At 45.1% G+C, this 24,190-nt stretch overlaps 1 protein-coding gene across 1 annotated transcript in view; it reads left to right on the top strand.

Annotated features, from left to right (window-relative positions):
* Positions 1–24,190, top strand: part of LOC134416636 (nuclear receptor coactivator 1-like) — a 68,531-nt gene that overhangs the window by 15,661 nt on the left and 28,680 nt on the right. Inside the window, exons 3-8 of the mRNA XM_063153392.1 lie at positions 4,100–4,266; positions 8,371–8,465; positions 17,746–17,923; positions 19,309–19,488; positions 21,800–21,895; positions 22,439–22,579. Coding sequence (XP_063009462.1) covers positions 4,100–4,266; positions 8,371–8,465; positions 17,746–17,923; positions 19,309–19,488; positions 21,800–21,895; positions 22,439–22,579 — 857 coding nt within the window. The remainder of the gene's footprint in view (positions 1–4,099; positions 4,267–8,370; positions 8,466–17,745; positions 17,924–19,308; positions 19,489–21,799; positions 21,896–22,438; positions 22,580–24,190) is intronic.

Here is a 24,190-nt window from a genome sequence, read left to right as displayed (position 1 = left end):
GAAACAAATTGGAAAATATTAGAGAAAATTGGGAAAAATTTGAGAGAAATTTAGGAAAAAATCGGGAGAAAATTCGGGGAAAATTCAGGGGAATTTTGGGAAAAAAAGGAGAAACAAATTGAAAAATAGTAGAAAAATTGGGAAATATTTGAGAGAAATTTAGGAAAAAATGGCGAGAAAATTTGGGGAAAGTTCAGGGGAATTTTGGGAAAAAAAGGAGAAACAAAATTGTAAAATATTAGAGAAAATTGGGAAAAATTTGAGAGAAATTTGAGAGAAATTTAGGAAAAATCAGGAGAAAATTTGGGGAAAATTCAGGGAAATTTTGGGAAAAAAAGGAGGAACAAATTGGAAAATATTAGAGAAAATTGGGAAAAATTTGAGAGAAATTTAGGAAAAAATCGGGAGAAAATTCGGGGAAAATTCAGGGGAATTTTGGGAAAAAAAAGGAGAAAAATATTGGAAAAAATAGTGGGAAATTTGGGAGAAATTTAGGAAAAAAGGGAGAAAATTCGGGGAAAATTCAGGGGAAATTGGGGAAAATTTGTGGAAGTTTGGGAAAAATTTGGAAATATTTGAGAGAAATTTGAGAGAAATTTAGGGAAAAAATCAGAAAATTCGGGGAAAATTCAGGGGAATTTTGGGAAAAAAAGGAGAAAAAAAATTTGAAAATATTAGAAAAATTGGGAAAAATTTGAGAGAAATTTAGGAAAAAATCGGGAGAAAATTTGGGGGAAATTTGGGAGAAATCAGGAGAAAATTGGGGGAAATATTTAGGAGAAATTTGGGGAAAATTCAGGGGAAAATTCCGAAAACATTAAGGGAATTTCAGGGAAAAACATTGGGGAAAATTTGAGAGAAATTTAGGAAAAAATCAGGAGAAAATTCGGGGAGATTTCAGGGGAATTTTGGGAAAAAAAGGAGAAACAAAATTGGAAAATATTAGAGAAAATTGGGAAAAATTTGAGAGAAATTTGAGAGAAAATTAGGAAAAAAATCAGGAGAAAATTCGGGGAAATTTCAGGGGAATTTTGGGAAAAAAAGGAGAAACAAATTGGAAAATATCGGAAAAATTTGGGAAAAATTTGAGAGAAATTTAGAAAAAAATCAGGAGAAAATTTGGGGAAAATCTCAGGGGAGTTTCGGGAAAAAATGGAGAAAAATTTTGGAAAAAATTGGGGGAAATTTGGGAGAAAATCAGGAGAAAATTGGCGGAAATATTTAGGAGAAAATTTTGGGAAAATTCAGGGGAAAATTCCGAAAGCATTAAGGGAATTTCAGGGAAAAAGATTGGGGAAAATTTGAGCGAAATTATAGAGAAATTTAGGAAAAAATCAGGAGAAAATTTGGGGAAATTTCAGGGGAATTTTGGGAAAAAAAGGAGAAACAAATTGGAAAATACTGGAAAAATTTGGGAAAAATTTGAGAGAAATTTGAGAGAAATTTAGAAAAAAGTCAGGAGAAAATTTGGGGAAAATCTCAGGGGAATTTTGGGAAAAAAAAAGGAGAAAAAATTTGGAAAAAATTGGAAAAAATCGGGGTAAATTTGGGAAAAAATTGGGAAAATTTTGAGAAATTTGAGAGAAATTTAGAAAAAAATCAGGAGAAAATTCGGGGAAAATTCAGGGGAATTTTGGGAAAAAAAGGAGAAAAAATTCGGAAAGTATTAGAAAAAACTGGGAAAATTTTGAGAGAAATTTAGGAAAAAATCGGGAGAAAATTTGGGGAAAATCCAGGGGAAATTTGGGAAAAAATCTGAAAATAATTGAGAAAAATCCTGGGGAAATCTGGGAAAATTCAGGGAAAATTTGGGATAAATGGGGGAACATTCAAGGAAAAGTAGGGAAAATTTTGAGAAAAATATCGGGAAAAATCAGGACAAAATCAGAGAAAAATTGGGAAAAACATGGAAGAAATTGGGAAAAAATGAAAAATTTGGAATAGTGGGGAAATTTGGGAAAAAATCAGAAAATAATTGAGAAAAATTCTGGGGAAATCTGGGAAAATTCAGGGAAAATTTGGGAAAAACGGGGGAAAATTCAAGAAAATGTAGGGAAAATTTTGAGAAAAATATTGGGAAAAATCAGGACAAAATCAGAGAAAAATTGGGAAATTCAGGAAAAAATTGGGGAAAAACGTGGAAGAAATTGGGAAAAAATGAAAAATTTGGAATAGTGGGGAAATTTGGGAAAAAATCAGAAAATAATTGAGAAAAATTCTGGGGAAATCTGGGAAAATTCAGGGAAAATTTGGGAAAAACGGGGGAAAATTTTGAGAAAAATATCGGGAAAAATCAGGACAAGATCAGAGAAAAATTGGGAAATTCAGGAAAAAATTGGGGAAAAATGAGGAAAAATTGGGAATAATGGGGAAATTTGGGGAAAGGAGATAAAATGTGAATTATTTTATTTCTGACAGCTCGGAGAGGCGGCACCGTGAGCAGGAGCTGCTCTGAATGGGGGAATATTTTGGGAAAATGAGATAAAATATGAATTATTTTTGATTATTTTTATCTCTGACAGCTCAAATAAAACAGGAATTATTTTGGATTATTTTTAGTTATTTTTATTTTTTACAGTGTGGACAAGCGGCGCCGCGAGCAGGAGCAGCGCTGCCTGGCCGAGCTGCTGTGAATGGGGGAATATTTGGGATAAAGAAATAAAACAGGAATTATTTATGAATTATTTATGAATTATTTATGATTATTTATGATTATTTTTAATTATTTTTATTTTTACAGCTCAGAAAAGCGGCGGCGGGAGCAGGAGCAGCGCTGCCTGGCCAAGCTGCTGTGAATGGGGGAATATTTGGGATAAATAAGTAAAACATGAATTATTTATGATTAAATCATGGATTATTTATAATTATTTTTATTTTTACAGCTCAGAAAAGCGGCGGCGGGAGCAGGAGCAGCGCTGCCTGGCCGAGCTGCTGTGAATGGGGGAATGTTTGGGATAAAGAATTAAATTGTGAATAAATTATGAATTATTTTTAATTATTTTTATTTTTACAGCTCAGAAAAGCGGCGGCGGGAGCAGGAGCAGCGCTACCTGGCCGAGCTGCTGTGAATGGGGGAATATTTGGGATAAAGAAATAAAACAGGAATTATTTATGAATTATTTATGATTATTTATGATTATTTATGATTATTTATGATTATTTATGATTATTTATAATTATTTTTATTTTTACAGCTCAGAAAAGCGGCGCCGTGAGCAGGAGCAGCGCTACCTGGCCGAGCTGCTGTGAATGGGGGAATGTTTGGGATAAAGAATTAAATTATGAATTTTTTTGGATTATTTTTGATTATTTTTGTGTTTTACAGCTCAGAAAAGCGGCGGCGGGAGCAGGAGCAGCGCTACCTGGCCGAGCTGCTGTGAATGGGGGAATGTTTGGGATAAAGAATTAAATTGTGAATAAATTATGAATTATTTTTAATTATTTTTATTTTTACAGCTCAGAAAAGCGGCGCTGCGAGCAGGAGCAGCGCTGCCTGGCCGAGCTGCTGTGGATGGGGGAATATTTGGGATAAAGAAATAAAACAGGAATTATTTATTATTATTTATAATTATTTTTATTTTTACAGCGTTGATAAACGGCGGCGCGAGCAGGAGCAGCGCTGCCTGGCCGAGCTGCTGTGAATGGGGGAATATTTGGGATAAAGAATTAAATTATGAATTTTTTTGGATTATTTTTGATTATTTTTGTGTTTTACAGCGTGGATAAACGGCGCCGTGAGCAGGAGCAGCACTGCCTGGCCGAGCTGCTGTGAATGGGGGAATATTTGGGATAAATAAATAAAATATTAATTATTTATAATTATTTTTATTTTTACAGCATTGATAAGCGTCGCCGCGAGCAGGAGCAGCGCTACCTGGCCGAGCTGCTGTGGATGGGGGAATATTTGAGATAAAGAATTAAATTATGAATTATTTATGAATTATTTATTAATTATTTATAATTATTTTTATTTTTACAGTGTAGATAAACGTCGCCGTGAGCAGGAGCAGCGCTACCTGGCCGAGCTGCTCTGAATGGGGGAATATTTGGGATAAATAAATAAAATATTAATTATTTATAATTATTTTTATTTTTACAGCTCAGAAAAGCGGCGGCGGGAGCAGGAGCAGCGCTACCTGGCCGAGCTGGCCGAGCTGCTCTCGGCCAACCTGGGCGAGCTCGACTCGCTCGGGGGCAAACCCGAGCAGGGGCACATCCTGAAAAAAACCGTGGACCAGATCCAGCAGATCAAGCGCCTCGAGCAGGGTGGGGAAAGTGGGGGAAAAGTTGGGAAAAATTGGGGAAAAAGTGGATGAAAATTTGGGGAAAATTGGGGGGAAAATGGTTGAAAATTTGGGAAAAAATGGATGAAAATTGGGAAAAATTTGGGGAAAAAATGGTTGAAAATTGGGGGAAAATGTGGGGAAAAATGGATGAAAATTTGGGAAAAATGTGGGGAAAAATGGATGAAAATTGGGAAAAATTTGGGGGAAAAAAGGATGAAAATTTGGGAAAAATTTGGCACATCCTGAAAAAAACCATGGACCAGATCCAGCAGATCAAGCGCCTCAAGCAGGGTGGGGAAATTGGGGGAAAATTTGGGAGAAATTTGGGAAAAGAATGGATGAAAATTTGGGAAAAATGTGGGGAAAAATGGATGGAAATTGGGGGAAAATTTGGGAAAAAATGGATGAAAATTTGGGAAAAATTTGGGTTAAAATGGATGAAAATTGGGGAAAATTTGAGAAAAAATGGATGAAAACTTGGGAAAAATTTGGGGAAAAATGGATGAAAACTTGGGAAAAATTTGGGGGAAAAAAGGATGAAAATTTGGGAAAAATTTGGCACATCCTGAAAAAAACCATGGACCAGATCCAGCAGATCAAGCGCCTCAAGCAGGGTGGGGAAATTGGGGGAAAATTTGGGAAAAGTTTGGGAAAAGAATGGATGAAAATTTGGGAAAAATGTGGGGAAAAATGGATGGAAATTGGGGGAAAATTTGGGAAAAAATGGTTGAAAATTTGGGAAAAATTTAGGAAAAAAATGGATGAAAATTTGGGAAAAAATTTGGGGAAAAAATGAATGAGAATTTGGGAAAAATTTGGCACATCCTGAAAAAAACCATGGACCAGATGCAGCAGATCAAGCGCCTCGAGCAGGGTGGGGAAATTGGGGGAAAATTTGGGAGAAATTTGGGAAAAGAATGGATGAAAATTTGGGAAAAATGTGGGGAAAAATGGATGGAAATTGGGGGAAAATTTGGGAAAAAATGGATGAAAATTTGGGAAAAATTTAGGAAAAAAATGGATGAAAATTTGGGAAAAAATTTGGGGAAAAATGGATGAAAATTTGGGAAAAATTTGGGGGAAATGGATTAAAACTTGGGAAAAATGTGGGCAAAAATGGATGAAAGTTTGGGGAAAATTTGGGAAAAAATGGATGAAAATTTGGGAAAAATTTGGCACATCCTGAAAAAAAACCGTGGACCAGATCCAGCAGATCAAGCGCCTCGAGCAGGGTGGGAAAATTGGGGGAAAAGTTGGGAAAAATTGGGGAAAAAATGGTTGAAAATTGGGGAAAATTTTGGGAAAAAATGGATGAAAATTTGGGAAAAACGTGGGGAAAAATGGATGAAAATTGGGAAAAAATTGGGGAAAAATGGATGAAAATTTGGGAAAAATTTGGCACATCCTGAAAAAAAAACGTGGAGCAGATCCAGCAAATCAAGCGCCTCGAGCAGGGTGGGAAAAGTGGGGAATGGGGGGAAAATGTGGGGGAAAAGTTGTGAAAAATTTGGGAAAAAATGAATGAAAATTTGGGAAAAATTTGGGAAAAAATGGATGAAAATTGGGGGAAAATGGAGGAAAATGTGGGGAAATACAGGGGAAAATTGAAGAGAATTGGGGGATGTTTGGGGAAGATTCAGGAAAATTTGGGTGAAAATGGGGAGAAAATTTAGGGAAAATTTGGGGGAAAATGGTGGAAAATTTGGGGGAAAAATGTGGGAAATTTGGAAGAAAATGGGGGAAAATTTGGGGAAAATCAGGGATGAAGGGGTGGGAAATTTGGGGAAGTTCAGCAAAAATTGGGGAAAAGTTGGGGGGGAATTTGGGGAAAAACTGAGGGAAATGTGGAGAAAATTCAGGGAAAAATGGGTGAAAAATTGGGGGAAATGCAGGGGGAATAGAGGGAACTTGTGGGGAAAATTTGGGAAAAATTTGGGAAAAAATCGATTAAAATTTGGGAAAAATTTGGGAAAAATGGATGAAAATTGGGGGAAAATGGAGGAAAATATAGGGAAATACAGGGAAAAATTGAAGGAAATTGGGGGATGTTTGGGGAAGATTCAGGAAAATTTGGGTGAAAAAGGGGAGAAAATTTAGGGAAAAATTGGGAAAGAAAAGGGAAAATGGGGAGAAAATTTGGGAAAAATTTGGGAAAAATGGATGAAAATTTGGGAAAAATTTGGGAAAAAATGAGTGAAATTGGGGGAAATGGAGGAAAATGTGGGGAAATCCAGGGAAAAATTGAAGAGAATTGGGGGATGTTTGGGGAAGATTCAGGAAAATTTTGGTGAAAATGGGGAGAAAATTTAGGGGAAAATTGGGGAAAATGGTGGAAAATTTGGGGGAAAAATGTGGGAAATTTGGAAAAAATTGGGGGGAAAATGGGGGAAAATTTGGGGAAAACCAGGGATAAAAGGGTGGGAAATTTGGGGAAATTCAGGAAAAATTGGGAAAAAGTTGGGAGGAATTTGGGGAAAAACTGAGGGAAATGTAGAGAAAACTCAGGGAAAAATGGGTGAAAAATTGGAGGAAATGCAGGGGAAATAGAGGGAACTTATGGGGAAAATTTGGGAAAAAATGGATGAAAATTTGGGAAAAATTTGGGAAAAAATGGATGAAAATTGAGGGAAATGGAGGAAAATGTGGGGGAAAATTTGGGGAAATATTGGGAAATCCAGGGAAAAATTGGGGAAAATTTTTTGGGGGAAAATTGGGGAAATAGAGGGAAAGTTTGGGGGAAATTTGGGGAAATACAGGGGAATAATCAGGGAAAATTGAGGATAATTTGGGGTGAATTCAGGGAAATTTGGGGGAAAATCGGAGGAGAATTTGGGGAAAGTTTGGGTGAAGTTTGGGGGAATATTGGGAAAAATTGAGGAAGAGTCGTGGGAAACATTCAGGGCAAATTTGGATGAAGCTTAGGAAAAAATCAGGAAAAATTGGAGTATAATCTAAAAAAATTGGGGGGGGGAATGGGGAAAAAATTGTGAAAAATTCAGAGAAAACTTTAAAAAAAAGTGGGGAAAAATCAGGGGGAAATTCAGGAAAATATTGGGCAATATCAGGGAAAAGTTTGGGAGAAATTCGGGGAAAATGTGGGTAAAAAAAGGGAAAAATCAGGGGAACATTTGGGGAAAACCCCGGGAAAAGTTGGGGGAAGTTTAGGGAAAAATTTGGGAGAAATGCAAGAAAAAATCAGGGATAATTTGGGGAAAATTCATGAAAAACTCTGGGAAGATGGGGAAAAAACTGGGGGAAAAAATTTGTGAAAAAATCATGAAAAATGTGGGGGAAATTTGGAAATATTTTGGGGAAAATTCATGTGGAATTTTGTGAGAAATTCAGGACATTTCAGGGAAAATTCAGGGAAAATTTGGGGGCAAATTGGAAAAATCAGGAGAAAGTGGAAAAAATTTGGGAAAAATGTCGGGAAAATGGGGGGAAATTTGGGGGAAATTTGTGTAAAAGTTGGGGAAAATTTGGGGGAAAATTTGGGGGAAATTTGTCAAAACCAAGAGAAATACAGGGCAAAACCGGAGAAAATTCGGGAAAAAATCAGGAGAAAATGTGGGGGAAAATTGGAAGAAAATTTCGGGAAATTTTGGGGGGAAATTTGGGAAAAAATCGGGGAAAAGTTGCAAAAAATAGGAAAAATTTAGAGGAAAATTCTGGGAAAATGGGGGAGAAGTTTGGGGGAAAATTCAGAGAAAAATTCAGGGAAAATTTGGGGGGAAATGCGTGGGGAAATTCATGGAAAAATCAGGAAGGTGCAGAAAAAATCTGGATAAAACAGGCAAAATTTATTTTAAATAACGGGGACAGTTTTTTGGAAATATTGACTCCAATCTCCAGATTCATCTGCCCAAAGAGCAAAAAAAATCCAGAATTAAACTCCAGAAAAAAAAAAAAAAAAAAAAAAAAAAAAAAAAAAAAAAAAATTATTTTCCCCACAAAATTGGTGTCGAAAAATTGAAAATTTCAATTTTTTTCAGATTTTTATTGGGGGAAAAAACCCAAATTTGATGTTTTACGTGGATTTGGGTTTAAAAAATTGAATTTTGGGTTTAAAAATTCGTTTTTGCAGAGAAGACGCCGGATGACGACGTGCAGAAATCCGACATCTCCTCCAGCAGCCAGGGCGTCATCGAGAAGGAGTCGCTGGGGCCGCTCCTGCTCGAGGTGGGATCGCAATTCCCGGAAAAATCGGGAATGGGGACGGGAAAAACGGGAATGAGCAAATTCTGGGGGTTTGGGGGATTTAATCCTGGGTTTTGTGGGGTTTTGGGCTTTAATCCCAGGTTTTTGTGGGGTTTAATTCTGGACTTTATGGGGTTTTAATCCCAGGTTTTTATGGGATTTTGATTCCAGGTTTTAGGGTTTGAGTTTTGTGATTTGGAGGTTTAATCCCAGATTTCTGTGGGGTTTTGGGGTTTTAATCCCGGGTTTTTATCCGGTTTTGGGGCTTTAATCCCGCGTTTTTATCCAGTTTTGGGGCTTTAATCCCAGGTTTTTGTGGAGTTTTGGGGCTTTAATCCCAGGTTTTTATCCAGTTTTGGGGCTTTAATCCTGGGTTTTAGTGTTGGAATGTGGGGATTTAGGGCTTTAATCCAGGTTTTGGGGTCTCAATCCCAGGTTTTGATGGGATTTGGGGCTTTAATCCCGGGTTTTTATGGGGTTGGGGGCTTTAATCCCACAATTATAGAATTTGGATTTTGGATTTGGGCCGCTCCTGCTCGAGGTGGGGGCGCAATTCCCGGAAAAATCCGGAATGGGAAAATGGGAATGAGCCAAATCTCGGCGTTTGGGGGGTTTAATCCTGGGTTTTGTGGGGTTTTGGGGTTTAATCCCAGGTTTTTGTGGGGTTTCGTTCTGGGCTTTATGGGGTTTTACTCCAGGTTTTTATGGGATTTTGATTCCAGGTTTTAGGGTTTGAGTTTTGTGATTTGGAGGTTTAATCCCAGATTTTTGTGGGGTTTTGGGGTTTTAATCCCGGGTTTTTATCCAGTTTTGGGGCTTTAATCCCGTGTTTTTATCCAGTTTTGGGGCTTTAATCCCAGGTTTTTGTGGAGTTTTGGGGCTTTAATCCCAGGTTTTTATCCAGTTTTGGGGCTTTAATCCTGGGTTTTAGTGTTGGAATGTGGGGATTTAGGGCTTTAATCCCAGGTTTTGGGGTCTCAATCCCAGGTTTTGATGGGATTTGGGGCTTTAATCCCGGGGTTTTTATGGGGTTGGGGGCTTTAATCCCACAATTATAGAATTTGGAGTTTGGGATTTGGGCCGCTCCTGCTCAAGGTGGGGGCGCAATTCCCGGAAAAATCCGGAATGGGAAAATGGGAATGAGCAAAATCTGGGGCTTTGGGGGGTTTAATCCTGGGTTTTGTGGGGTTTTGGGGTTTAATCCCGGGTTTTATGGGGGTTTCGTTCTGGGCTTTATGGGGTTTTACCCCCAGGTTTTTATGGGATTTTGATTCCAGGTTTTAGGGTTTGAATTTTGTGATTTGGAGGTTTAATCCCAGGTTTTTATGGGGTTTGGGGGCTTTAAACCTGGGTTTGAGGGTTGGAATGTTGGGATTTGGGGCTTTAATCCCAGGTTTTGGGGGTTTAATCCTGGATTTTTATGGAGTTTTGGGGCTTTAATCCCAGGTTATTTTGGGGTTTGGGGGGTTTAATCCCAGGTTTTGTGGGGTTTTGGGGTTTAATCCCACAATTACAGATTTTGGATTTTGGGATTTGGGCCGCTCCTGCTCGAGGTGGGGGCGGAATTCTGGGAAAAATCCCGAAAACGGGAATGAGCTAAATCTGGGGGTTTGGGGGGTTTAATCCCGGGGTTTTTGTGGAGTTTTGGGGTTTAATCCCAGGTTTTGATGTCGTTTTGGGGCTTTAATCTTGAGTTTATAGAATTTGGATTTTGGGATTTGGGCCACTCCTGCTCGAGGTGGGGGCGGAATTCCCAGAAAACTCCGGGATGGGGAAAACGGGAATGAGCAAAATCTGGAGGTTTGGGGAGTTTAATCCCAGGTTTTGTGGGGTTTTGGGGTTTAATCCCACAATTATAGAATTTGGATTTTGGGATTTGGGCCGCTCCTGCTCGAGGTGGGGTCGCAATTCTGGGAAAAATCCGGAAAACGGAATGAGTTTTAGGGTTTGGATTTTGGGGATTTAATCCCAGATTTTAGGGATTAGATTTTGGGATTCGGGGCTTCAGTCGCGGGTTTTTATGGGTTGGAAGGGAAGGGAGATTTTCCAGGAGCTGGGAGGGGTTGGGATTGGGACTGGGATTATGGGTGGGATCAGGATCAGGACCAGGATTAGGAAAAACCAAGGTGGGCCTTGGGTCCCAAGGGGAATCCTCAAATCCGGAGACTCAAAGCCAGGAATAATCCAGGTGGATCTTGGGTCCCAAGTGGAATCCTGGAATTCCCGGAGTGGGAACCCAGCCAGACCTGCCCAGAACCTTCTCCACACTCCAGACCTCACCCAGTTTTCCATGGAATGTTCTCCACGCTCGAGGAGTCAAACCCATGGGAATCCTTTGGAATGGCCAAGGTGGATCTGGGATCCCAACTGGAATCTTGGGATTCCAGGAAAAGTCAAGGTGGCTCTTTGAACCCTGTTGGAATCCTGGGATTTGAGGACCCAAATCTTTGATCCCAGCTGGAATCCTGGAATTCCCAGAGCAGGAACCCGGCCAAGCTTTGAGGGAACCTTCTCCACACTCACGGACCCGAATCCATGGGAATGGCCAAGGTGGATCTTGGATCCCAACTGGAATTTTGGGATTTGAGGACCCAAATCTTTGATCCCAGCTGGAATCCGGGAATTCCCAGAGCGGGAACCCAGCCAAGCTTTGAGGGAACCTTCTCCACACTCAAGGACCCAAATCCATGGGAGTGACCAAGGTGGATCTGGGATCCCAGCTGGAATCTTGGGATTCCAGGAACAGTCAAGGTGGCTCTTTGAACCCCGTTGGAATCCTGGGATTTGAGGACCCAAATCTTTGTTCCCACCTGGATTCCTGGGGTCTGAGGGCTCAAATCCAGGAATAGCCAAGGTGGATCTTGGATCCCGGCTGGAATCCTGGAATTCCCAGAGCGGGAACCCGGCCAAGCTTTGAGGGAACCTTCTCCACACTCAAGGACCCGAATCCATGGGAATCCTTTGGAATGGCCGAGGTGGATCTTGGATCCCAGCTGGAATCCTGGAATTCCCAGAGAGGGAACCCAGCCACACCTTCATGGAACGCTGTCGACGCTCAGGATCCCACCCAGTTTTTCATGGAACGTTCTCCACACTCAAAGACCCAAATCCATTGGAATAACGGCCGTGGATCTTGGATCCCAGCTGGAATCCTGGAATTCCCAGAGCAGGAACCCGGCCATGCTTTGAGGGAACTTTCTTCTCACTCACGGACTCAGATCCATGGGAATCCATGGGAATGGCCAAGGTGGATCTTGGATCCCAACTGGAATCCTGGGATTTGAGGACCCAAATCTTTGTTCCCACCTGGATTCCTGGAGTCTGAGGACCCAAATCCAGGAATAACCAAGGTGGATCTTGGATCCCGGCTGGAATCCTGGAATTCCCGGAGCAGGAACCCAGCCAAGCTTTGAGGGAACCTTCTCCACACTCAAGGAGCCAAATCCATGGGAATCCTTTGGAATGGCCGAGGTGGATCTTGGATCCCAGCTGGAATCCTGGAATTCCCAGAGAGGGAACCCAGCCACACCTTCTTGGAACGCTGTCGACGCTCAGGATCCCACCCAGTCTTTCATGGAACGTTCTCCACGCTCAAAGACCCAAATCCATTGGAATAACGGCCGTGGATCTTGGATCCCAGCTGGAATCCTGGAATTCCCAGAGCAGGAGTGCAGCCAAGCTTTGAGGGAACTTTCTTCTCACTCACGGACTCAGATCCACGGGAATCCATGGGAATGACCAAGGTGGATCTTGGATCCCAGCTGGAATTTTGGGATTTGAGGACCCAAATCTTTGTTCCCACCTGGATTCCTGGGGTCTGAGGGCTCAAATCCAGGAATAACCGGGGTGGATCTTGGATCCCGGCTGGAATCCTGGAATTCCCAGAGCGGGAACCCGGCCAAGCTTTGAGGGAACCTTCTCCACACTCAAGGACCCAAACCCTTGGGAATGACCAAGGTGGGTCTTGGATCCCAGCTGGAATCCTGGGATTTGAGGACCCAAATCTTTGATCCCAGCTGGAATCCTGGAATTCCCAGAGCGGGAGACCAGCCAAGCTTTGAGGGAACCTTCTCTACACTCACGGACCCAAATCCATGGGAATGACCAAGGTGGATCTGGGATCCCAGCTGGAATCTTGGGATTCCAGGAAAAGTCAAGGTGGCTCTTTGAACCCCGTTGGAATCCTGGGATTTGAGGACCCAAATCTTTGTTCCCACCTGGATTCCTGGAGTCTGAGGACCCAAATCCAGGAATGGCCAAGGTGGATCTTGGATCCCAGCTGGAATCCTGGAATTCCCAGAGCAGGAACCCGGCCAAGCTTTGAGGGAACCTTCTCCACACTCAAGGACCCGAATCCATGGGAATGCCCAAGGTGGATCTTGGATCCCAACTGGAATTTTGGGATTTGAGGACCCAAATCTTGGATCCCAGCTGGAATCCTGGAATTCCCGGAGCGGGAACCCGGCCAAGCTTTGAGGGAACCTTCTCCACACTCAAGGACCCGAATCCTTTGGAATAGCCAAGGTGGATCTTGGATCCCAGCTGGAATCTTGGGATTTGAGGACCCAAATCTTTGATCCCAGCTGGAATCCTGGAATTCCCAGAGCAGGAGTGCAGCCAAGCTTTGAGAGAACTTTCTTCTCACTCACGGACTCAGATCCATGGGAGTCCATGGGAATGATCAAGGTGGATCTTGGATCCCAGCAGGAATCTGGGGATTCCAGGAAAAAACAAGGTGAGCCTTTGATCCCACTTGGAATTTTGGGATTTGAGGACCCAAATCTTTGATCCCAGCTGGAATCCGGGAACTCCCCGAGCGAGAACCCAGCCAAGCTTTGAGGGAACCTTCTCCACACTCAAGGACCCGAATCCATGGGAATGACCAAGGTGGGTCTTGAATCCCAGCTGGAATCCTGGAACTCCAGGAAAAGCCAAGGTGGCTCTTTGAACCCCGTTGGAATCCTGGGATTTGAGGACCCAAATCTTTGTTCCCACCTGGATTCCTGGGGTCTGAGGGCTCAAATCCAGGAATAGCCAAGGTGGATCTTGGATCCCGGCTGGAATCCTGCAGTTCCCAGAGCAGGAACCCGGCCAAGCTTTGAGGGAACCTTCTCCACACTCAAGGACCCAAATCCATGGGAATGCCCAAGGTGGATCTTGAATCCCAGCTTGAATTTTGGGATTTGAGGACCCAAATCTTGGATCCCAGCTGGAATCCTGGAATTCCCGGAGCAGGAACCCAGCCAAGCTTTGAGGGAACCTTCTCCACACTCAAGGACCCGAATCCTTTGGAATAGCCAAGGTGGATCTTGGATCCCAACTGGAATTTTGGGATTTGAGGACCCAAATCTTTGATCCCAGCTGGAATCCTGGAATTCCCAGAGCAGGAGTGCAGCCAAGCTTTGAGAGAACTTTTTTCTCACTCACGGACTCAGATCCATGGGAATCCATTGGAATGATCAAGGTGGATCTTGGATCCCAGCTGGAATCTGGGGATTCCAGGAAAAGTCAAGGTGGCTCTTTGAACCCCGTTGGAATCCTGGGATTTGAGGACCCAATCTTTGTTCCCACCTGGATTCCTGGGGTCTGAGGACTCAAATCCAGGAATAGCCAAGGTGGATCTTGGATCCCAGCTGGAATCCTGCAGTTCCCAGAGCAGGAACCCGGCCGAGCTTTGAGAGAACTTTCTTCTCACTCACGGACTCAGATCCATGGGAATCCATTGGAACGGCCAAGGTGGATCTTGGATCCCAACTGGAATTTTGGGATTTGAGGACCCAAATCTTTGATCCCAGCTGGAATCCTGGAATTCCCAGAGCAGGAACCCGGCCAAGCTTTGAGGGAACCTTCTCCACACTCAAGGACCCAAACCCTTGGGAATCCTTTGGAATGGCCAAGGTGGATCTTGGATCCCAGCTGGAATCCTGGAATTCCCAGAGAGGGAACCCAGCCACACCTTCTTGGAACGCTGTCGACGCTCAGGATCCCACCCAGTTTTTCATGGAACGTTCTCCACGCTCAAAGACCCAAATCCATTGGAATAACGGCCGTGGATCTTGGATCCCAGCTGGAGTCCTGGAATTCCCAGAGCAGGAACCCAGCCAAGCTTTGAGGGAACTTTCTTCTCACTCACGGACTCAGATCCATGGGAATCCATTGGAATGGCCAAGGTGGATCTTGGATCCCAACTGGAATCTTGGGATTTGAGGACCCAAATCTTGGATCCCAGCTGGAATCCTGGAATTCCCAGAGCGGGGAGACCAGCCAAGCTTTGAGGGAACCTTCTCCACACTCAAGGACCCGAATCCATGGGAATGGCCAAGGTGGATCTTGGATCCCAGCTGGAATCCTGGAATTTGAGGACCCAAATCTTTGATCCCAGCTGGAATCCGGGAATTCCCGGAGCGGGAGTCCAGCCAAGCCTTGAGGGAACCTTCTCCACACTCAGGGACCCGAATCCATGGGAATGACCAAGGTGGATCTTGGATCCCAGCTGGAATCTTGGGATTCCAGGAAAAGTCAAGGTGGCTCTTTGAACCCCGTTGGAATCCTGGGATTTGAGGACCCAAATCTTTGTTCCCACCTGGATTCCTGGAGTCTGAGGACCCAAATCCAGGAATAACCAAGGTGGATCTTGGATCCCGGCTGGAATCCTGGAATTCCCAGAGCGGGAACCCAGCCAAGCTTTGAGGGAACCTTCTCCACACTCAAGGACCCGAATCCTTTGGAATAGCCAAGGTGGATCTTGGATCCCAGCTGGAATCTTGGGATTTGAGGACCCAAATCTTTGATCCCAGCTGGAGTCCTGGAATTCCCAGAGCAGGAGTGCAGCCAAGCTTTGAGAGAACTTTCTTCTCACTCACGGACTCAGATCCATGGGAATCCATGGGAATGATCAAGGTGGATCTTGGATCCCAGCTGGAATCTTGGGATTCCAGGAAAAAACAAGGCGAGCCTTTGATCCCACTCGGAATTCTGGGATTTGAGAACCAAATCTTTGATCCCAGCTGGAATCCTGGAATTCCCAGAGCAGGAACCCGGCCAAGCTTTGAGGGAACCTTCTCCACACTCAAGGACCCGAATCCATGGGAATCCATTGGAATGACCGAGGTGGATCTTGGATCCCAACTGGAATTTTGGGATTTGAGGACCCAAATCTTTGATCCCAGCTGGAATCCTGGAATTCCCAGAATGGATCTCCAATGAAGCTTTGAAGGAACCTTTTCTACGGTTTCCATCCAGTTTCCCGTGGAATTTTCTCCGCGCTCAAGATCCCACCGAGTTTTCCACGGAATCTCCTCCCTGCTCTGGGAGCGCCCTCTGGAATTTCATTCTCCTCCCGTTCCGTGATCCCCCTCTGGAATTCCCTTCCCACCCCAGGCCCTGGACGGGTTCTTGTTCGTGGTGAACCGCGAGGGCCGGGTGGCGTTGACGTCGGAGAACGTGACGGGATATTTGGGACAAACCTTGGAATTATTTCCCATTTTCGTGATAATTGAGATCAAACCTTGGAATTTTTTTTCCATTTCTGTGCTATTTTTGACAAAACCTTTGAATCTTTTCCCTCATTCCAGGCCCTGGACGGGTTCTTTTTCGTGGTGAGCCGCGAGGGGCGCGTCGTGTTCGTGTCGGAGAACGCGGTGGGATATTCGCGATAAAACCTTGGAATTATTTCCAATGTTTGAGATATTTTTGATAAAACCTTGGAATTTTTCCCCGTTTTTCCCTCATTCCAGGCCCTGGACGGGTTCTTTTTTGTGGTGAACCGCAAGGGGCGGATCGCGTTCGTGTCGGAGAACGCGACGGGATATTTGGGATAAAACCTTGGAATTATTTCCAATGTTTGAGATATTTTGGATAAAACCTTGGGATTTTTTCCTGGTTTTTTCCCATTTTTGTGCTATTTTTGATAAAACCTTGGAATTTTCCCTCATTCCAGGCCCTGGACGGGTTCTTCTTCGTGGTGAGCCGCGAGGGGCGCGTCGTGTTCGTGTTGGAGAACGCGATGGGATATTCGCGATAAAACCTTGGAATTATTTCCGATTTTTGAGATACTTTTGATAAAACCTTGGAATTTTTTCCCGTTTTTCCCTCATTCCAGGCCCTGGACGGGTTCTTCTTCGTGGTGAACCGCGAGGGGCGCATCGTGTTCGTGTCGGAGAACGCGATGGGATATTTGGGATAAAACCTTGGAATTATTTCCAGTGTTTGAGATATTTTGGATAAAACCTTGGAATTATTTCCAATGTTTGAGATATTTTTGATAAAACTTTGGAATTTTTTCCCGTTTTTCCCTCATTCCAGGCCCTGGACGGGTTCTTTTTCGTGGTGAACCGCAAGGGGCGGATCGCGTTCGTGTCGGAGAACGCGACGGGATATTTGGGATAAAACCTTGGAATTATTTCCAATGTTTGAGATATTTTTGATAAAACCTCGGAATTATTTCCAATGTTTGAGATATTTTGGATAAAACCTTGGGATTTTTTCCTGGATTTTTCCCATTTTTGTGCTATTTTTGATAAAACCTTGGAATTTTCCCTCATTCCAGGCCCTGGACGGGTTCTTCTTCGTGGTGAGCCACGAGGGGCGCGTTGTGTTCGCGTCGGAGAACGCGATGGGATATTTGCAATAAAACCTTGGAATTATTTCTGATTCTTGAGAAATTTTTGATAAAACTTTGGAATTTTTTCCCGTTTTTCCCTCATTCCAGGCCCTGGATGGGTTCTTTATCTTGGTGAACCGCGAGGGGCGCGTCGTGTTTGTGTCGGAGAACGTGACGTGATATTTGGGATAAAACCTTGGAATTATTTCCAATGTTTGAGATATTTTTGATAAAACCTTGGAATTATTTCCAATGTTTGAGGTATTTTGGATAAAACCTTGGAATTCTTTCCCATTTTTGGGATAGTCAGGATAAAACTTTGGAATTCTTTCCTGTCCAAGCCCTGGGTTTTTCGTCATTTTCGACTTGGAGTGGCGGATCACGTCCGTGTTGGAGAACGCGGTGGGATATTTGCGATAAAACCTTGGAATTATTTCTGAGTTTTGAGATATTTTGGATAAAACCTTGGAATTTTTTCCCGTTTTTCCCTCGTTCCAGGCCCTGGACGGGTTCTTTTTTGTGGTGAACCGCGAGGGGCGCACCGTGTTCGTGTCGGAGAACGCGGTGGGATATTTGCGATAAAACCTCGGAATTATTTCCGATTTTTGAGATATTTTTGATAAAACCTTGGAATTTTTTCCCGTTTTTCCCTCGTTCCAGGCCCTGGACGGGTTCTTCTTCGTGGTGAACCGCGAGGGGCGCATCGTGTTCGTGTCGGAGAACGTGACGGGGTACCTGGGCTACGGGCAGGAGGAGCTGATGAACTCCAGCGTGTACAGCATCCTGCACGTGGGTGACCACGCCGAGTTCGTCAAGAACCTGCTCCCCAAATCCCTCGGTACGGACACAGCGGCAAATCCTGGGAAAATCCCGGAAAAGTCCATGGGAAAATCCCAGAAAATTCAGCAAAATCTGGGAAAATAATGGAAAATCGTGGAAAATTTGGGAAAATTCAGGAATGGACACAAGGATTGGGAGAGGGGGTGGGGGCTGGAGATGTTGGGATTGGGGAGTTTATTAATTAAAAAAAAATATTTAGGTTATTTTTATTTTTATTTTTATTTTTATTTTTATTTTTATTTTTATTTTTATTTTTATTTTTATTTATTTTAATTTTTATTCAAATTTTACTTTATTTTCTGTGTTTATTTTTATTTTATGTTTAATTTACTATTTATATTTTTATTTTTGCGTTTATTTGTGGTTTTATTTTCATTAAATTTTTTAAAATTTACTTTTCTTTTTTTTAATTCCTTCACTTTTTACTTCTATTTATTTTTTCTTTTTTTGTAATTATCTCGATTTTTTCCATTTTTGCTTTGTATTTATTTTTTGTTTCGTTGTTATTTATTTATTACTTTTTATTATTATTTATTTCGATTTTGTTTTATTTTTAGTTATTTTTTCATTGTTTAGATTTTATTTTAATTCCTGTTTTTGTTTATTTATTGTTTTTCTGTTATTTTCAAAAGCTTTTTTTTCATTTCCTTCAATCCCAGGGATCTTTGGGTATTCTGAATGGGTTTGTGCTCCTTGAATCCCAGAGACCTTGGGGAATTCTGGCTGGATTTTTCCTCAAATCCCAAGGATCTTTGGGAATTCTGCCTCCCCAAATCCCAGGGATCTTTGGGAATCCCACAATTCCCTGATTATGTATCACTCCCACATCCCAAATTCCCATTTTTCCCCCTCAGTGAACGGGGTTCCGTGGCCGCAGGAGCCGTCGCGCCGGGGCACCCACACGTTCCAGTGCCGGATGCTGGTGCAGACTCCCAGATTTGGGAATTCCCACGTCCCCAATTCCCGTTTTTCCCACTTTTCCCGTTATTTTCCCCCTCAGTGAACGGGGTGCCGTGGCCGCAGGAGCTGTCGCGCCGGGGCAGCCGCATGTTCCAGTGCCGGATGCTGGTGTGGAGCCCAGATTTGGGAATTCCCACGTCCCCAATTCCCGTTTTTTCTCCATCGTGCCGGGGCAGCCACACGTTCCAGTGTCGGATGCTGGTGCGGAGCCCAGATTTGGGAATTCCCACGTCCCCAATTCCCGTTTTTCCCACTTTTCCCGTTATTTTCCCCCTCAGTGAACGGGGTTCCGTGGCCGCAGGAGCCGTCGCGCCGGGGCAGCCACACGTTCCAGTGCCGGATGCTGGTGCGGAGCCCCAGATTTGGGAATTCCCATGTCCCCAATTCCCGTTTTTCCCACTTTTCCCGTTATTTTCCCGGCAGTGAACGGGGTTCCGTGGCCGCAGGAGCCGTCGCGCCGGGGCAGCCACACGTTCCAGTGCCGGATGCTGGTGCGGCCGCCGGACGAGGCCGGGGCGGAGCAGGCGGAGCTGCGGCAGCGCTACGAGGCCATGCAGTGCTTCACCGTCAGCCAGCCCCGCGCCTTCCAGGAGGAGGGAGAAGGTGGGGTTGGGGAATTTGGGATTGGGATTGGGGAATTTGGGATTGGGAAGGGGTTTGGGAATGGTGTGGGATTGGGGTTGAGGTTGGGATTGGGGCAGCGCTACGAGGCCATGCGGTGCTGCACCGTCAGCCAGCCCCGCGCCTTCCAGGAGGAGGGAGAAGGTGGGATTGGGATTGGGATTTGGGGATTTGGGATTGGGATTGGGGTTGGGGTTTGGGGATTTGGGAGTTGGGATTGGGGCTGGGAATGGTGTGGATTTGGGGTGGGATTGGAGTTGAGGTTGGAATTGGGGCAGCGCTACGAGGCCATGCAGTGCTTCACCGTCAGCCAGCCCCGCGCCTTCCAGGAGGAGGGAGAAGGTGGGGTTGGGGAATTTGGGATTGGGATTTGGGATTGGGAAGGGGTTTGGGAATGGTGTGGGATTGGGGTTGAGGTTGGGATTGGGGCAGCGCTACGAGGCCATGCGGTGCTGCACCGTCAGCCAGCCCCGCGCCTTCCAGGAGGAGGGAGAAGGTGGGATTGGGATTGGGATTTGGGGATTTGGGATTGGGATTGGGGTTGGGGTTTGGGGATTTGGGAGTTGGGATTGGGGCTGGGAATGGTGTGGATTTGGGGTGGGATTGGAGTTGAGGTTGGAATTGGGGCAGCGCTACGAGGCCATGCAGTGCTGCACCGTCAGCCAGCCCCGCGCCTTCCAGGAGGAGGGAGAAGGTGGGGTTGGATTGGGATTTGGGATTGGGATTTGGGGTTGGGGATTTGGGGATTGGGGGATTGGGGGATTGGGGTTGGGATTGGGACTGAGATTAGGATGGATGGTGTGAGTATTGAGATCGGGATTGATGTGGGATGGGATTGCAGGATTGGGATTGGCATTAGGATGGATAGGATGGGGATGGGGGTTGGGATTTGGCATGGGGATTGGGATTGGGATTAGGATGGATGGCATTGGGATTAGGATGGATGGCATTGGGATTGGGATTGGGATGGATAGGATGGGGATTGGGGTTAGGATTTGGCATGGGGATTGGGATTGGAATTAGGATGGATGGCATTGGGGTTGGGATTGGGATTCATGTGGAATGGTATTGCAGGATTGGGATTGGGATTGGGATTGGGATTGGGATTGGGATTGGGATTGGGAAGGATGGCACGAGGATTGGGATTGGGATTGGGATTGATGTGGGATGGGATTGCAGGATTGGATTGGGACTAGGATGGATAGGATGGGGATTGGGGTTGGGATTGATATGGGATCGGATTGCCGATTGGGATTGGGATTGGGATTGGGATTGGGAATGGATGGGAGAGCAGAATGGATGAGGTTTGGGATTGGATGGGATGGAAATGCAGAATTGGGATTGGATTGGGATTGGGATTGGGATGGAGCAGGAGGGGAATGGGATGACAGTGCAGGATTGGGATGGGGTGGGAATGCAGGATTGGACTGGGATTGGGATTGGGACTGGGATTGGGATTGGGATTGGGATGGAATAGCAGTGTGGGATGATCGTGATTGGATGGCAGAGCAGGGATGGGATAGGTTGGGATGGGATGGGACTGGGATAGGATGGAGCAGGATTGGGATTGGGATAGGATTGGGATATGAAAACAGAATTAGGGTTAAGTTTGGGGTGGGATGGAATGGAGAAGGATTGGGATTGGGATTGGGATTAGGGTTGGGAATGCAGTGTGGGATTGGGGTTGGACAGGATGGGATGGGATTCAGATGGGATGGGATTCAGATTAGAGGAAATTGGGATTGGGATGGAGCAGAGTTAGGATGGGCTGGGTTGGGATTGGGATGGGATTGGGATCGGGATTGGGATTGGGATTAGATGGGATTGGGATTGGGATCAGGATTGGGATGGAGCACAGTCAGGATGGGCTGGGATGAGACTGGGGATTGGGATTGGGATTGGGATTGGGATTGGGATTGGGATTGGGATTGGCTGGGAATGCAGGGCCAGGATTGGGGTTGGGGACAGGGCTGGATCCCTCCTCACTCTCCCATCCCTCTTTTCCCACCACGTTCCCGGGATGAATCCCACAATTCCCACAGGATCCCCCGCCCACAAGGCCCAAATCTCGGTGTTCCAGGAGCAGCTCCCAACAATCCCTGGAATTCCGTTACCCCAGAGCCCTCCCCAGTTAACCCCCCCGAGCTCTTCTCAGTGAATTTCAGGGAATTCCATCCCGTTTCCTCAGGGAGACACTTCCAGGGCAGGGAACGAGACCCGTGAGCGAGGCGTGAGCTCGGAGCTGGGGCGGTTCCGGCATTCCCGGTGTTTTTCCCGGTGTTTTTTTTCCCAGATTTCCAGTCGTGTCTGATCTGCATCGCCCGGAGGCTGCCACGCCCGGCCGCCCCCGCCCCCACCGAGTCCTTCGTCACCAAGCAGGACACCACAGGTACATCCCAAACATTCCCGGGATTTCGGGGTGAATTCCCCGGATTTTGGGGCTCTGGGGGTCGTGGGAGTGGTGAGAGGTGGGAGTGGTGGAATTCCGGAACGGTTTGGGTGGGATTTGGGGAGATTCACTCCCATCCAGTCCCAATTCCAGGATTCTCCAAGCTTTCCTTGAGTGCTCGCAGGGATTCTCTGAGAATTCCAGAATTCCTTCCCCAGTCCCATTTCCCCTTTCCCAGGGAATTCCCTCCATTCCCAGCTCTCCCAGACTGGCACTGGATCCATCCCCATCCCAGCTCCTCTCTGGGAAGGAATTTTGGGAATTCCCTTGAAATCTGAGAGATCTGCCTTCCCTTTCCCATCCCTGAATCCCATAAAAATCCTTCCGGATGGATTTTGATCCATCCCTAATCCCAAAATCCAGAAACTGTTTGGGGTGGCATCCACAGACCCTCAATCCCATTCCATCCAACCATTCCTTTAACCACTCCCAACATCCCAAATCCCCCAAATCTCCCCAAATCCTCCCTTTCTTTTCCCCCAGGAAAGATCATCTCCATTGACACAAGCTCTCTGCGCGCGGCCGGCCGGACGGGCTGGGAGGATCTGGTGCGGAAATGCATCTACGCCTTCTTCCAGCCCCAGGGCCGCGAGCCCTCCTACGCCAAGCAGCTCTTTCAGGAAGGTACCCGCTGCCTTTTCCTCCTGGGAATCAAATTCTTGAGGAAAAAACGGGGGAAATCCCCGGATTTGGGGTGGGTTTGTTCCCGCTGCAGGTTGGGAAGAGGAGGAGAAAATGGCGGCCTTGTTGTGGCGGGGTTGGTGCGTGGGATTGTTTTGTTTTGGGAGGGTTTGGGGTTTTTTTTGGGGAGGTGATGATGGTAAGATGTTTTTTTGTGAGTGGTGATGGTGTTTTGGGATTGTTGAGGGATTTTTGTGGGATTTTTCCGCGGTTTTTTTGGAATTCAGTGGTTTTCCCACAGTGATGATGTGGGGGCCTGGCCCTCGGGCCCGCGTCCCCTTCAGGCTGAGCAATGGGTCTGTGCTGATCCTCCCTGGGTTCTATCACGATTTTTAGGATTTTCTTGGGATTTTCTCACAATCTTCGTGGAGATTTTTTGAATTTTTGCACAATTATCCATGGAATTCAGTGGTTTTTCCCTCAGTGATGAAGTGGCGCATAGCCCTCAGGCCCTCATCCCCTTCACGCTGAGGGACAGCTCTGTGCTGATCTTCCCTGGCCTGTTGGGGTTTTTGGAATTAGATTTTTATTGAATTGTTTTGTTTTTTTAATTGGATTGGGATTTTCTCAGTATTTTCTTGAGATTTTCTTGGGATTTTCCTGTAATTTAATGTCTTTTCCCTCAGTGTTGACCCCAGCACCGCTCTCAGGCCCTCACCCCTTTTATGCTGAAGGACAGCTCCGTGCTGATCCTCCCTGGCCCTGTTGGGGCTTTTTGGGATTAGATTTTCATTGAATTTGGGTTTTTGGGATTGAATTTGGATTTATTTTGGATTTTCTCAGTATTTTCCCAGAATTTTCCTGGAATTCTGTGTTTTTTCCCCTCAGTGATGACCCCAGCACCTCCCTCAGGCCCTCATCCCTTCACACTGAGGGACAGCTGCGTGCTGATCTTCCCCGTGCCCTATTGGGGTTTTTGGGGTTTAGATTTTCATTGAATTGGGGTTTTTAGGTTTTTCTTGGGATTTTGTCAGGATTTTAATGAGATTTTTCCCAGGATTTTCCTGGAATTCAGTATTTTTTCCCTCAGTGATGACCCCAGCAAAGCTCTCCGCCCCTTGTCCCCCTCACACTGAGCGACAGCTCTGTGCTGGCCATCCCTGGGCCCTGTTGAGGTTTTTGGAATCAAATTGAATTGCATTGGGGTTTTTGGGTTTAGATTGGGATTTTGGGGAGTTTTCTCAGGATTTTTTCCAGGATTTTCCCTGGAATTCTGTGTTTTCCCCCTCAGTGATGGGGCAGGGCCCTGGCACGGCCTTGAGCCCCTCATCCCCCTCACACCGAGAGATGGTTCCATGCTGACTTTCCCTTTGCCCTATCATGATTTTTAGGATTTTCTCAGCATTTTCCTAGCTTTTCCCATATTTTTCCCTGGAATTCTCTGTGTTTTTCCCCAGTGATGACGCAGGGCATGGCCTTCAGCCCCTCGTACCGCTTCACGCTGAGCGACGTCTCCGTGCTGATCCTCCCTGGGCCTTAGTGGGGTTTTTGGGATTATATTTTAATTGAATTGGTTTTTTTTTTTTGATTGGATTTGGATTTTTTCAGGATTTT

The sequence above is a fragment of the Melospiza melodia genome, chromosome 3, assembly GCF_035770615.1.
Source record: "Melospiza melodia melodia isolate bMelMel2 chromosome 3, bMelMel2.pri, whole genome shotgun sequence".
In the NCBI taxonomy this organism is placed as follows: Eukaryota; Metazoa; Chordata; class Aves; order Passeriformes; family Passerellidae; genus Melospiza; species Melospiza melodia.
This window is presented reverse-complemented; position numbering and strand designations above follow the sequence as displayed.